This window comes from Eutrigla gurnardus (assembly GCF_963514095.1).
Source record: "Eutrigla gurnardus genome assembly, chromosome: 15".
Taxonomy (NCBI): Eukaryota; Metazoa; Chordata; class Actinopteri; order Perciformes; family Triglidae; genus Eutrigla; species Eutrigla gurnardus.
The window spans coordinates 7,460,325-7,475,801 of record NC_139938.1 but is presented as its reverse complement, the minus strand read 5'-3'; the positions used below and the strand labels follow the sequence as shown (position 1 = coordinate 7,475,801).

General features: G+C 43.8%; 1 protein-coding gene across 1 annotated transcript in view; it reads left to right on the top strand.

Moving 5' to 3' along the window:
* Positions 1-12,525, top strand: part of zzef1 (zinc finger, ZZ-type with EF hand domain 1) — a 30,789-nt gene extending 18,264 nt beyond the window's left edge. Inside the window, exons 42-54 of the mRNA XM_084029659.1 lie at positions 28-160; positions 246-478; positions 597-905; positions 1,001-1,101; positions 1,219-1,354; positions 1,715-2,074; positions 2,178-2,321; positions 3,165-3,333; positions 3,447-3,545; positions 3,667-3,832; positions 4,858-5,008; positions 7,234-7,305; positions 10,082-12,525. Coding sequence (XP_083885785.1) covers positions 28-160; positions 246-478; positions 597-905; positions 1,001-1,101; positions 1,219-1,354; positions 1,715-2,074; positions 2,178-2,321; positions 3,165-3,333; positions 3,447-3,545; positions 3,667-3,832; positions 4,858-5,008; positions 7,234-7,305; positions 10,082-10,162 — 2,154 coding nt within the window. The 3' untranslated portion in view covers positions 10,163-12,525. The remainder of the gene's footprint in view (positions 1-27; positions 161-245; positions 479-596; positions 906-1,000; positions 1,102-1,218; positions 1,355-1,714; positions 2,075-2,177; positions 2,322-3,164; positions 3,334-3,446; positions 3,546-3,666; positions 3,833-4,857; positions 5,009-7,233; positions 7,306-10,081) is intronic.
* The last annotated feature ends 2,952 nt before the right edge of the window (positions 12,526-15,477 follow it).

Genomic DNA, 15,477 nt, shown 5'->3' with positions numbered 1-15,477 from the left:
CCTGTGACTCCTCTGTGTGTCTGCCAGGTGCTGTGTGTCGGCACCCAGACGGTGTTTATCGACAACGCCAATGAACAGCACAACATGATCTTGCTCAAACACTTCACAGAGAAGAACCATGCCGCAGTGGTGGATGTGAAGACACGCAAGAGGAAAACAGGTTGGTGCACTTCGCTCTAAGAACTTTGCCAGTTTCGAGAATTAGATGTGGGATTAACCCTCTGTGTGTTCTATCCTCTTTCTAGTGAAGGACTACCAACTCATCCAGTCTCAGGATTCCACTGCAGCCGGTCTCCCAGGGCAGGCGGAGGACCAGAGCTCCCCTAAGACTAAGACCCTGCTCAGTCGCTACCTGATCAACTTCACCGCTATCATCAGCCACCTACTGCTGTCCAGCCAAGACAATGGCTCTCCTGATGCTGTGGAGGCATCTTGGGTTCTTTCCTTGGCCCTCAAAGGCCTCTACAATACACTGAAGGTAGCTGTCATGACCTATTGGAATCGACAATAGTGGAGAAAATCTGATATGATACTGGTAGATCATATAAAATTCTTCCCGAGGTGGTTTTCTCATCCTGTTGTGTCCTCTTGTGTAGAAACATGGAGTGGAGCAAGCTCAGGAGGACATCCAGCAGTCAGGACTGACCCAGCTGCTGGTGAGGAAATGCAGCAAAGGGACAGGCTTCAGCAAGCTGTGGTTGCTGCGAGACCTCGAGATTCTCTCCATCATGCTCTACTCCTCCAAGAGGGAGATTCACTCCATGGCCCAGGACCCAGAGCGAGACCAAAGAGAGCAGGAAAAGGAGCACGACTCCGACCACTCCAGCTGCTGCGCCGACGACACCGACGTCAGCAAACCAGACCCCTTAGACGGTCTCGACGAGGAGACGAAGATTTGCTTCCAGGTGATGAGGGATTCTATTCGTATAACAGTATTTATAATGAAGAATTTGGAATGATGTCATCTGAAGTAGCTTCTTTTACTTTTTTTCCAACGCAGATCACCCACGATGCCTTAAACGCCCCCCTGCCCATCCTGCGAGCCATGTATGAGTTGCAGATGAAGAGAACTGACTCCTTCTTCCTGGAGGTGCAGAAGAGGTCAGCAGAGAATTTCGTTTTAATTTACCGTCTGTATACGACCCACTGCAGTGAAGGTCATACTTCACAATCTCATACTGCGTCTCAGTTAGTGTTGTGCCTTTGTGGTATTTTCAGATTTGACGGAGAAGAGATAAAAACAGATGAGACAATACGGACGCTGGCTCAGAAGTGGCAACCGTCGAGGCGGCCTCGCTCTGAGGAGAGGAACACCAAGGCTGTGGACACGGATATGATTGTGGTGTCATGCGTGGTGAGTTTTTTAATGTCTTGTGTTATATGTACGTATGAGGTTGTGTCTGTTTCCAAGTCAATACAATTAATTCAAAGTGAAAAATCATCTTATGTTACTCACACAAATTTGAAAGCGAGTAATACTGTTACTGACTGACTGTCTCCTCCCAGTTACCCAAATTCAACCTATAATGTATAATTACACAGAGGTCACAAAGCACTATTCAGACATGTCTGTTTGGCACAATATCAATATTAACATATTCATCTATGATAAGATGAGGTGAGAGAAAAAGTTTTGAGGTGATTTGAGGTTTTGAGGTTTTCTTTTCATATGTCAAAAATCTGAGATATCCCCATCATGGCCTTCCTCCCACAGTCTAAACCCAGTCACTGTGAAAAGGCCACAGAGGAGATCAACGTAGTGGCCCAGAAGCTCATCACAAATTCAGAGAGCGACTTGCAGCTCAGCTACGCCAAACAGAGGCGCACCAAAAGTTCAGCTCTCTTGCACAAGGAACTGGATGTGCGAAGCAATCGGGCAGTTCGTCAATACCTGGTGAAGGTCAACCAGGCCATCGCCACGCTTTACGCACGCCATGTGCTGGCCTCGCTGCTGGCCGACTGGCCCTCAGAGGCGGCGCTGAGCGAGGAGGCCCTGGAACTGAACGGGGCCTCACACATGGCCTACATCCTGGACATGTTAATGCAGCTGGAGGAGAGACTGCTCTGGGAGAAGGTGAGCAGGGAGGAGAGTGTGTAGTTTGTGATGCGATTTCCACGTACAATGTGTTTGAGGTGTTATGTGGATTAATGTGATGTAATAATCCATTAATTATCAGATCCTCCGGAGGGTGTTGAAGGGTTGCGGCCAGAGTATGCTCTGCAGTCTGTCCCTCACAGCGTGCCAGTTCATGGAGGAGCCAGGTATGGCTGTGCAGATCAGGGAGTCCAAACACCCATATGAAAACAACACCAACTTTGAGGTTCGTAAAATGAAAAAAGTGTTTCTTTTTTATCATCAATTACAGCATCTGTTTTCAAGAAGTTCTATATTTCCTCATTTGTCATGTCATATTCACAGTTTTAACCAGGGGGCAACATACTGTTCTGAAAAGTGAAGCCAAAGAGGTGCCTTTAACTTGCATTCTCTCTGCTGGCCATCAGGGGGCAACCCTTATTACCCTCAGTAAACATTGTAAACATGACTTTGTGGTCTCATTTTCTGGTTTAAAGTCTTCTTTAATACAGCATGATGTTCATTATGGTCCATTTAGAGTCAAATAGACCAGAAAGCAGTGGATGCTTTAGGGCGGGGCTACCTTGTGATTTACAGGTCTCTACTGTTGTTACTGGCGCTATCAATGTAATTACTACTAAGATGACTTTAACACTTAGCTTCATATGTCAAGGTCAACTCTGCAGCTAACATTATTATCAGCTTTACGCCAGAATCCAGCTGGATCCAGATCCAGTAAGGTTGCTGCTCAGGGTGCCGCTCTACTGCTTGTGTTCACCAGATCCACCCGTCGCTCCAGACAGTCCAAATATGGTCACTTCCTTCACTGGTTGCAAAAACTCCATAAGGCGACGGTCAAAATGCCAAACTAGAGGCAAACCAGAGTCCACAAACCAATGGATGACGTTACCATGACGACATCCACTTCTAATCTATAGTTTTAACTGTTCAGCTGGTCAACATGTATATTTAACTAAAGCAGACTCTACAATAGAGTTGGCTGTTAGTACAGATCCTTATTTGAAGCAGGGCATGTCTGATTCTCAATTAATTTTGACGAATCTATGGTGTGCCTCTTTTCTCTCTGAAGGATAAGGTGCACATCCCAGGGGCCATTTACCTGTCAGTCAAATTTGACGCCCGCTGCTACACAGAGGAAGGTTGTGATGAGCTCATCATGTCCAGCAGCAGTGATTTCCTCCAAGACGTCCACAACTTCAGTGGCTCCCCTCAGAAATGGTCCGATTTTGAGATTCCTGGTGAGAAATATTTTGGAAAAAGTTGTTAATTCCTTTTCTGCTCTGTGTTCACCCTTCACATAGTTTGACTATATTAGTAACATGTATGTGTGTTGTGTGCCCGTTTCTCTCAGGTGATACCTTGTACTACAGGTTTATGTCAGACATGAGTAACACAGAGTGGGGCTACAAGTTCACAGTCGCAGGAGGCCACAGAGGACGTTTCCAGACCGGTACTTCACTCTCCTTTTCCTAATATGTTGTGCAAACCTGCTTCATTTGGCAACTTTGCAAACTACCAAATAAAATCCTCACGTTGGTTAACCTTTCCTGCACTTTCACTTGTCTCTAAAGGTTTTGAGATACTGAAGCAAATGTTGGCAGATGAACAAGTGCTCAGTCACCTGCCACTGGCTGACATCTGGGAGTGGCAGGTGGGCGTGGCCTGTCGCCAGACTGGGAACCAGCGACTCAAAGCCATTCACTTGTTGCTCCGCCTCCTGCAGTGTCCGTCCCAGACGTAAGTCCAGCCTTGCTTATACATTTCTATCTCTTTCCTTCCAATTCTCTTCAATTCTTCTCACACTTTTTCTGTCATCAGTGAAATCTGATGACCTCAGTCGGCAGTGTATTTTGCCCAGAGCTGCACGACTCCACACATGGTTTGCATAAAAGATAAAAGCCTTCACAAATCCGTCATGTCCTGGTAGTCACCACGGAAATTAGGCAACGGATGTGTTTAAACATTTGCATATGTGCAGAGCAACCACCTGGTCACTATGACCTCGCACGTTACAATTCATTACAATTTTTGTCTTAATGTTACTTCACACAGAAACAAGCGGCTCTCTATTAACACTGAAAAAATAAATTGAATAAATGATAAGTAGAAGGCTAAATGTCATCTTTATATCACTGATTTTACAATAGGCTGTATAAAGCATATGCAAACATGATGGACTCCAGTGTGTATCCAGTCTGTATATCAATTATTAATTTATGAACCCTTCTCATGATTTCTCTTTTTTTTCTTCTTCTTTTTTTTCCAACTCTTTCAGGCAAAGTATTCAATTAAATCATGTGAAAATATAGTGTCCTGGAACCTGTTGGCTCATAGCATTATCATACACTGACATTTTCATTACTATATATTGATTATAATATGTAGTTATACTATGTCTTGTTCTTTGGTTTAATCTAGTTTGTGAACTTCTCTTAGCAAATTGTTCAGGATTTGAATTGCTGGAGACATCAGAGGGTGAAGTGAATATTCAAGTAACCTACATTTATGATAACAAACATAAATACATTTTTTGGTGATCTGTAGCCTTACTTACATCATGTCTGAGCAGTCATGTTTGGCTCTGTTTAAGGTAGTTGTACTTTACAAGATGCACTTTTAAGTCATGATAGATATGAAGTTGGACTCTTTGTTTTTTTTTCAGCCAGGGCTTTGTGTTTTTCCTACAACGTAACTCTTTATCATCCTGTTCTGCCCGTGTTCATGTGTTTGTTCATCTAACGATTGATTTGTTTGTCCTCCAGGGCCTGTGAGCTGACGCTGCTGCGACCTCTGTGGCAGCTCTTCATGACTATGGAAAACAGCCTGAGCCAGGATCCCACCAGTATCACCGTGCTGCTGCCTCTTCACAGAGCCCTCACTGAACTCTTCTTCATCGCAGAGGCGCGGGCCATTGTGAGCGACACACAAGCACACACCTCGTCTAGTGTGGTGGAGGTGTTGGGGTTAAACGTGGAGGTGTGGCTATGGGACATTTTAGGTGTTTGTTTAGTTGTGTTTGCTGTGATGACAGCATTATTGTCTCTGCCTCTGAACATAGAGAGTCAACATGGCTAGTAGAAACAGTTTTTAGTGTACATCCTTTAAGACGACCTGTCACTGCTTTTCTTTTTCTTCATTAAGTTTGATTGAAATGGTGAGAGTAGAAATGACTCAACCTTTGTCTTCCCCCTGTCACTGTCTATATCTGCCTCTCTGTGAGATGAGCATGCTCTTCCTCCACCCACCTGTTCTGCGCCGGGCTCGGGGCCAAAGCCCGGCCCGGCCATCTGCCAGACAGCGCAGTGCCACAATAACTCCCTCCAGACTGCTTGGGAGAAGAATAGATGCCATCCATTTTGCGATGCGTATGGGCTCTCTCTGCCTCGCTCTCAATCGTCTTGAATTATTGATTAAGAGAATTCTCAAGGATTATGAGCACGGGAGCATGGGAGTCTCCCATCTGTAAATGTGATCGAAGCGGACAGCCCCGAGAAAGCTTTCCTGTTTGGTGAGGCCCGAGGCTCCTGACCTGACAATAAAATTACATCAGTCGGCTTGTCATTAGGATGCATACTGTGCTGCCATCTGCGCTGACCGAATGCTGCTTCATACGAGGGACGGCGGGTTTGCTTAAGCTGAGCTGTACGTGCAGACAAACACCAGGGGGCAGTAGCAGTACACAGCAGTCTTGTCTGGGATGCCCTTCATGGAATCTCCAGTGTCGTATCAGCAGTGATAGAGGCGTGTGGCACGTCTTAGCGTCTCCATCCAGCAGGGCATCATCACGAGAGCATGACCCGTCTTTCATCAACGAATCACAAATGTTGTGGTTGGTCACCTCCAGCTCACGGAGATGTATGGATGGAGTTGTTTGTGGTGAAGGCATGCACAGCGGTTGTTTATTAGCGTTCTTCTGATGATAAAACAGGGAAATACCCCATGTTGAGGTGTATAACTCACACACACACTGGCCACCTCTTGTGGCGGCTGTCACAGTCGGTGGTTGTTGTTGTTCAGGAAGTGGTTCAAAGTATTACATGAACATTTAAAAAAAGCGTCAGTTGAAGCTGAATGAAGCCATTGAATGTGACTCGAAACTTGGTGAGACAGACGACAACTCTAGATCATGTAGTGTCTGTGGGTATGCACCATCTAGACCAAGTGTATTCTCATTTCCAGGAATTTGTTGAGAGGCTTTTATAAGGAGGCAGGACTGTTCCGAGGCTAATATAGAGGGGGAAAGTCCTTCTTTAAACTCCATCCTAAAATGGACATAAATATTGGAAAACCTTCTTCAGCTGTCAGCATCGGTGCTCTACCTACAACACAGGGCCCCATCCTTCATCCTCCTCCTATAAAGTAAGGAGTAGTGTGTGGTAAACTCGTGTGGGAAGGTTGGCGGGCCTCCCTTTCATGTTGACGTATGAGCTTAGCTGCGGCTCCATAATCATGGGAAGCTAATGAGTGGACACATCCCGGAGTCCTCTGTGTCCATATTAGGACTGAGCCCAGAGCCGGCTTATTTTAAAGTTTTAGTAGCCGGTGCTGTTCACATTCCAGCATCGGAGTTCACGGCCAGTTCCACTGAGATTCGGCGTACTCTCTACCCCAGGAAGTCCACGTTATATTTAGGAATCAAAACGGTATGTCATGCACTACTGACTGTACAAATGGTCCTAGGATGTTCCCCAGCATAAACAGTCGGGGTGCTGCGAGATGGATGGTGGACCAGGGTTCTGGACTGTGTCTCCAGCTCTGTAAAAGCTCCATTTGGCCGGTCTCAGCCCATTTAGCCCCTATGTAGTCTTATCTGTGTTCCCCAACTCCTGGTGCTTGTGAACCAGAGGTATGCCTCTGCTGTGGGGCTTTATTGGAAGCGCTCTTTAGTTTGTTTATAATTGTGATTGACTGTTCCAACATTCCACAGTTCAATTTGATGCAGTGATGGAGATGAAGAGTGGTCAGGGAACCAGGCCTCATTTATCACTGAATTCATCCCTTATGTAACCTCTTAGGGCAGTGTGTCTCAGGAAATTCCTTTTATTAATGACGGACCGGCCTGTGAGGTTATCTGTGCTTCTCTGCGAGCTGCGTTTGGAAACATGGCTTGCTAATAGCTTTTGGTATGTGTGTTCCAGGCGCAGGGCATCCTCCAGGAGTACTTGTTAGCCATGACCACTGATGAGCAGCTCCGCAATCACACTGCAATGGTAAGACCTCAACCTTTTTCTGTTAATTAGGGATGCACCGATGTCAGATATTGGGCTGCTACTGACTCAAACAGCTGGATCGGGTATCGGATTGATCTCTATAATTCAATTCTATGTTTATATATTGTAATATATTGTAAATCCTGTAATAATATTTTTCTGCCAAGTTGCTGGTATACGATTTATTATTTTAATAACAATTAAGTATATTTGCATGTATGTATTTTTTTGTTACATTTGTTTTCCAAAAGTAGCCAAGCAATAGTAGGTCAAGCCTGCTGTTGCCTTACATGTAAAAGAATGGTGCCTCATGGTGAGCTTATTCATTAGACACCGATATGAGCCGTTCCCCAAAGAGCAGGTATGGGTGCGTCACCATTCTTCATAATAATCACTGATGACTCTTCACATCTCTGCCTTTATACATTCAAAGTGTTGCCTTCAGCCAGGCTCTCGCAGGTCATCTTTGATGCTTTCAGTTGGCACCGCTGCCTGATGTGGATGACAGGAGCTCAAAGAAGTTGTCCGTGCACCCTTTAGTGTTTGTAACATTATGCAACTCTCTGTCTTCACCACGCGGCCCCGTTGGTTGAACAGTCTTCAGTCGCTGTGAGTCAGCTCGCCGCTGGAGTCTCTTTTGCTCGTGAATCACCAAGCTGTTGACACCCAGCAGACCCCTCTGCGCCTCCCTCCTATTGTTTGAATATGTGTGGGCCGCACTCAGGACTAATGTATCTGGTAATTACTGTCCATTAGAATTTGTGGCACAGCGAGCCACAGCGCTCTCGGCACTGTGGACGCTGTAATACCACAGAGGAGCAGGAAGGCAGTTAAAAGGAGCAGAGGATACGGGCTGGTGAAAAAAACAATGTGGGCGGTCCTGTTGGGCAGTTACCTAATACCTGTCAGGTTGAAAACAAAACTGTAGATGACTTGGCAGCAGTCCTCACTATTATCACAACAACGGTGCAAAGTCCACAAGTAAATTGGCCGAGGTTTACTTTCAAAGGGTTGGAAAAATGTTCAAAAACAAAAGAAGTTCGCTCTCTAGAGACGACATAAACTTCAAGCTCTCTTTGAGTTATTTTTGGTGAGTTTAGCAAACCACAACACACAGTTGCACAGTGTTCAGAGCATCACTCCTCCAGCATGCGTCTCCTTTCATCCTGTTATTCACTCAATTAAACATGAAAAACCATGCAAGATAGCTGTATTTTATATGACATTTGCAGAGGAATTACCTACTGAACCATCAGATCAGGTGGAGAGCTAAATTAGCATGCACTGCTGTGTGTCGGGGCGTCGCCGGGAGCTGGGGTGGATTTCTCAGCTCCGAGGCAGCAGCAGTCTTCAGCAAACAAGCTTGTAAACCCACCAGAAGCTACATGCCCAGCACCAAACAGCTAAGTTAGCCACTAGCTAACAGCTAGATAGCAGGAAGAGTCAGTGTTGGGCCCAAACCCAATGTCCACACTCACAGACTTTGATGTTAAGTCTGAGGGTTTAGGGCTGTCTCACTGCCAAGTCATCCAGTGCTTGAGGGCTCTTTCACAGACATTTTGAGCCCTTTTATGAAGACTTGCAGTAAGTCTGCGTCTCTGAGAGTGAATTACCCGCAAATCGGACCGTTGTGATGTTAAACAAGCCTGGAGATATTTTGGCATGTTGCCTTTACACAGAAACATTTACATCAAGGATTTAATATGGAACATAAAACACTGGAAATCAGAGGAATGGGCTATATTAAACACCTGGCCTATTTATCAGCCATTTAATTTAATTTTGCTTATTGAAGCTGTTTTACATAAAGAAAGTAAATAGATTATTTAAGTATTACCTCTCATCTGGCATAACAAGGGCCTGGAAGACATAGAAAAGATACCATGTTTTGTGTTTTGTACCATTTGTATTTATGCCATTTCAAGCCGCTGCAGTCCCAGAGGGTTCAGGGTTTGAGGTTTTAAGAAGGACATTGGGATTAAGCATTAAGCTTGCATTCATCAGGTGGACCGAAACAAGACTTCAGATGAATGCTAATCCTCCGTGTCTGCTGAATGTGTAAAATGGCAACTGCTTGCTTTAAAAGCGTGTGCATGTTGTGGTGCACAGCTTATTCTGCTGCCACCAAGAAACCCAAACTATTATCATGCACTTGGTGTTGAAAACGTATTGTGAATCTCCCACAAGGTAGAATGCGACAGGTGCAGCAGCCTGTTAAAATGAAAATGAAATCATCAATCTATCCCTGAATTCCATCCAACAGTAGAGTTGGCAGTATTTCCATGATTTCTCATAATCGTGTTTAGTGGTTATTGGCTCGGGAGCCCAATTTAAATCTCTACTTTTTCAGATGAATGGTCTTAGACTAAAGTTTTAATTAAAGGCCTGATAGTTTGACCTGATAGTGGCACTCACCATAGTTACAAAACATCAGAAGAATTCACTCCTGGAACAAACACACCAGATTTACTCCCAATCTTCTTAGTAGTTGTCGTGTTGTGGACCAAGATAGAAAAACAACAATCCACTTCCTGATATCTGCAACCTGCAGGCAGCAGGGAACAAAAGCACTGAGGGTAGTTGAATTGGTAAATCACTTTTTAAAAATCATTTAATAAGGCGACTGCTTAAAAGCCCTTGATTCATCAGTTTAGTCACCTTCAGTTTGCCTCTTTATCGTCAGTCAACATGCAGAGTACAGGTGAAGCAGCACCGCTTGGTTTTCTCTCTCTGCACTGGATTTAATTTTTCTTTTCTTTTTTTTTTCATCATATAGGCTCTGAAGAACATCGCTGCCATCAGCCTGGCTATCAACTACCCCAATAAATCTACTAAGCTACTCAACATGTCCCCTTGAGAGATCCACTGAGAGAAAGGAGGAGAACGACCAGAAGGGGACGCCCCCCGACTCGGCTGTTTCACTTTGGACAAGGAACGGAGAGGTGAGGGAGAAAAAGCTCCCCGAGCCTCCAGTGCTTTCCTCCTGAAAGGACCCCCTCCTCCGGTAGCAGCACTCTGGACCGGAGCTGTGGAGGGGCGACTCAAAGAGCACTTTCCACACTTACTCACAATCCTTTTTGCCTTAGGTTAAACCGGTATATCAGCATGTGCATTCACTGGAACAGGAACAATTGCGGGGTCTCTCTTTTCTTTTTTTTATGTTTTTACTTGACGGTGCCGTGCTAAAGGACATGAAGTGTGCCAAATTCACGACCTTCAAGGGAAGTCAAGTGTATTCCTTTTATGTTTTTCCTGCCTATGTTCCTCCTAAACAGCAGCCACACCGGGTTACATAGTTGATCATGGGGAAAACAGGTCACCATGGTGACTTGCATGTCTCAGTGGACATGTAGAGCATCCTAAAAATACTGTCCAGGACAGTGGAGTCTCATTATTCACCACAGGGAGAAAGTACTGACCTACTAGCTCATTCCAGTCCTTCCTTCGTTTCCTCCTTATTTCATTTGATCTCCACCCTCTCTCCTTCCTCCTTCCCTATTTACTTTCTTTCCTTTTCAGACCACAGAAATAGACGATGGTACTTTTTAGGGCTCCTGTTGAAGGGAAGAGTCAGTATATCATCACAGATATCCAAAACGTGTACATGATCTGTCACGATGTGCACGAGGACCCACTTGGGCGGAACAGGATTAAGATGATACTCACACAGCCATAGTCGTTGCATAGGATGAAAATTAACATTACAGCTGAGGGAAAACTGTGATAATATACTATTGCAATGCATTCCTCCATGTTATTCTACCAATGTGTCGGAAGTGTTTTCACTCCATTAACCCGTGAATGAACGAAAGACCATTATGATGTCAAATGATGGTGAAAATGAATAACGGCAAAACAACAACAGAAAAGTCATTGAGAAATCTTGAATCTCTTAAAGACCTTCAGTTTTATCCACGGATTTATTTATTAATTATTTTTATTTGATCTAATGTATAACGTTAAACACTTCATGAGAGTCCTGATTTATTTCTCTTATTTCTAGTGAATCGCACTCACGTCCCCTGTACCTTGTGTGTGGTAATGAATGCAAGAATACTGGCATTGTGACACAAATATCTATGACAGCAAACACTGCTGATTCCCACTGATACACAGCCTGTCCTTCACATCACCTGATCGACCGCCGTCGTTCAGAACTGAAGTTGCCATGCCGATAAACACAAAAATGACTGTAGAATAGAGACATTCTCCCACTTATTCACCAACTCGTATTTTGTAAGCCGAGAACGGTGAATCGTGCGATACTGAATGACCTCTTAGAATCAGATTATCTGCGCGACGCTTCCTCACTAGTTTAATGTGACTTTCAATCACACAACACTGAACCCACATTATCTGAGCTGAGATCCACCTGTAGCCACTTCCACAGAGATCAGCCGTGTACGTTCACCTTCACCAAGTTCTGTGTCGACACATTTAATCAGAAGTTTTAAAGTTGACGGGAGGTTTTTTTCCAATCATTAATGTGTTCATTTCAGATGAAGCGATTGTTTTAGTTGTAGGAAGTCATGGTGGTTTATACCAAAGAAACCAATCATTGTGAGCCATGAAACATCTCTGGAGGAGCTCCTGGTCGAGCTCCTTCTCCGTTTTGTCACATATCAGATAGCTTACCCGACGAGAAGCTGCAACAGAGGAAACCTTCAGACTTTGTTCTGTTATTTTTTATTTTCTACTTTTACTTTTTTGAAATGGTCCCTCCAAGGACCGTAGACTAGCTCGGTGGTTTTGTTTACACAAACATCAGCTGCAGTGAGGAGAGAGGAAGAGATACATGGCCTCCATTTGGCTTCTGCGACGCCTCACCTATCTACGATGTGCCTACGGTTAAAAATGAAGCAATCATAATTTAACTCATGTTAGCCGAATAGTTATTAATTATATTTTAAAAGAGAAATATATTGTTTCATTTGAAGTTTTTGTAACTTTTTACTTTTAATGTTGGTTTCTTTTCGCAAGGATGCTTGATATTCGAGGCTGACTAATTTGAATGTACATATCTGTGAATACTAATTGCACAGGAAAAAGAATTTGATATATACCCCTTACAAATATCAAGTTTATTGGGCACTAACCGATGGACACTTTGATTCTGATTTTGTATGCATGGCACATTGAAAGCTAAAAAAGACAAAAAGCGTACTGCTTGGGTTGAAATGTGATCCATTTCTAATAAAACTAGAAATGACGTAAATGCAACCTCGGCTGTCATCTTTATTTCGTGTGTAGGCTCAACGGAGGATTTCTGTGCACCGACAAATAATGTATCGATCACTCCGTCGGCATTGATTAGAGGCCCACGCACTCCCTCCCAGCAGATACTGTACTCAGTGATCCAACACCAACGTCAATAGTTCTTGTTCACGCTGCTTCTGGCCCTTTAACCTTTAAGAAAACACACTTTATTACAGACACCACCACAGATCCAGACGGATTGTTCCTCTCTGCAATCTGTCCATTTCTTGGTCTTTGTCCGAGCAGAATATCGGTGCGTCTCCTGTACATTCACTCTCTTCTTGCACACTGGGTTTTACCTCAAAGGCGCCTCGGCCCCTGGTCTGCCTCGTCTGCCTCTCGCCGTCTGGAGTCTCAGGGCCGGTGCTGAAGATGGGAGATATGATCTCTGGGGCGGTAATGGCATCAGATGGAGAAAATATTCAATAAGGCTCCAGATGATTCACCGCCCCTGCGCACCACCAAAGGGCCCGCACCGGCATGAGTCAGCGCTCCTGCTCGTCCGCCCGCTGCTCCGTGTTTCACCCCGGATCCCCGTGCTGTCATCTAGCAGAGGTGAACAGAAGCAGCTGGGAAGGTAGAATAGAACTAACTAGAACTAAACCACTGCAGCGTATCCAGAACGCTGCAGCACGCCTGTCTTCAATCTACCCAAATTCTCCCATGTGACCCCCCTCCTCCGTGAACTCCACTGGCTCCCTGTTGCAGCACGCATCCAATTCAAGACGATGACACTGGCCTTCAGGGCCATCAATGGAACGGCACCCATCTACCTTCAAACACTGGTCAAACCTCATGCCCCGAAGCGAGCACTTCGCTCCTCTACTTCAGCTGGCCGGCTGGTACCACCATCGCTGAAATCAAACAAATGTCGCTCAGCAAAGTCCAGACTCTTCTCTGTTCTGGTCCGTTCTGGTTCCGAAAAAGGCTCAAAAATCACCTGTTCAGACTCACCTCAACTCTACATAGCATGACTCACTAACAACCCCCCCCCCCCCCAAAAAAAACACTTCTAATGTTCTTACCTGTAGCACTTTGATCATAGCACAGTTGTACTTAAGGTATACTTTCTGAACAGCTACTACTTTACTCAGACAAAGACTTTACACTTGTTTCTGTTTTTGCGCTCTTTCTTTCGACAAGTTTATTGTAAGTTGCTTTGGACAAAAGCGTCTGCTAATGCCCTTAATGTAAATGTAGAGCTCACACAGAACTGTGAACTAGAGCCTATTCAGTCAGGACTCACCAGGATACATGTTCTAGTGTTTTGGTTCACCGTATTTGAACGATGACGAGGATTCCAACCTGTTAGCATGCTAGCATGTGCAGCGTTTTAAAGCTAAACCAATGAAAGGAGATGTTGGTGTTGTTTATGTACAGCAGCTGCTAGATATCTGATTCAGAATTACTTTGACATTGTTGCTCTAGCTAACAGATGCTAACTGGATCAATGTGATAGCATTGTTGATTTACTAGCTGAGGAGACGGGGGCTTTGGATTGGCTGACATGTGAGTTGACTGACTATATCTGACTATAGGTAAGAGAAATTACATTTAAGTAGATTTTGGTTATAGTTTCCCATTTTTGCACATTTCTGCATACAATCACATAATTGTTGAACAGATATAAAATGAAGTACATTATATTGCTTGAAGTTCCTTTCTTGCTTTATTTAAGCATGTAAACGTCATCACATAATGTGTTATTTTTCATATTTAATGTTTATTGACTAGAATTAAGACATACTTATTTTTTCATTACAGAGAGAAACACCTGCTCTTTAATGATAGTTGTGTTTTTAAAAGTCCCTTCAGAAGGTCAGAAGTCTTTGAACGCAACAAATGAGACATTCCTTTACACTAATGATGGACATTGTGGATCCTGATGTGTTTGACTTAATATTCTCACACTGTTATTATTCTTGTGCTTTTCATGGTATAATTAGTAGATGTGTTGAACCAAATTCATTATTTTTAATGAGTCACAACTAACAGCAAATGTTAGAGCATCTTTGTTTCCTCATTTGTAGGAGAACATTTTTAGTTTACTCAAAGTTTTCTAATAGAAATACAAAAATTAAAAATGTCTTTCAAAAACAAACAAACAAATCATTAACAGTCTACTCTTTGGAACAAACTAACCTGGTGAAAAAAAGACTCTTGTGATGCTTTTCTGTTTTATACCATGTACAGAAGTTTGTGAGCTCACTTTGTGAAACTAACATTAACGTCTCACTCCATATGGAACAGCTTTAGCGTGCTGTCCTTGAATGTGTGTTGCAGGATTAATGTCGGCGCTGCAGGTCAGGCCTGCGCCTGCTAACACTGTTGACTGAGGTGAGACAGAAGACGAGGAAAAGATCTCCACTATCGATGCCGCTTTGCATCTCGGGAGGTGAGAGGAAAGTGACAGCTTATCTCAGTTAAGGCTGAATTCTTTTTTATATTTTGTCACATTTATAAGCTGACTGATATTTTTACTCAGCAATGTAGTGATGTTTGAAGGTTGTGTCTTGACTTTTCTTTATTTTTTCTGTCTTTATGGAAACATAATATAACAAGATTCAGGCTGGCTTCAAGCAGGTATGTTTTTCATTCAGATATACGATCCACCACCTATTCTCTCACTTTCCACGAAGGAGACAATGTAATATGGACTTGAGCACATGACCTTTCCTGTTCTTCGTACAAGACTGAGAAGCTGGAGTTTCACAGTCTGGAAACAGTAAATCTTTTCCCCTTATCACTGTTAAGATTCTATTTTCTACGTGATAATACATGAAGTTGCCAATGAAGTGCGACGGAGCCAACAACAGATTAGTTTATTAAAGTTTGTATGGCACCATTAGTGACTGTGTTGTGTTTTGTCAGACTGTGATGGTTTACGATGGTGCTGAGGGCCACGTCCAGCATAAG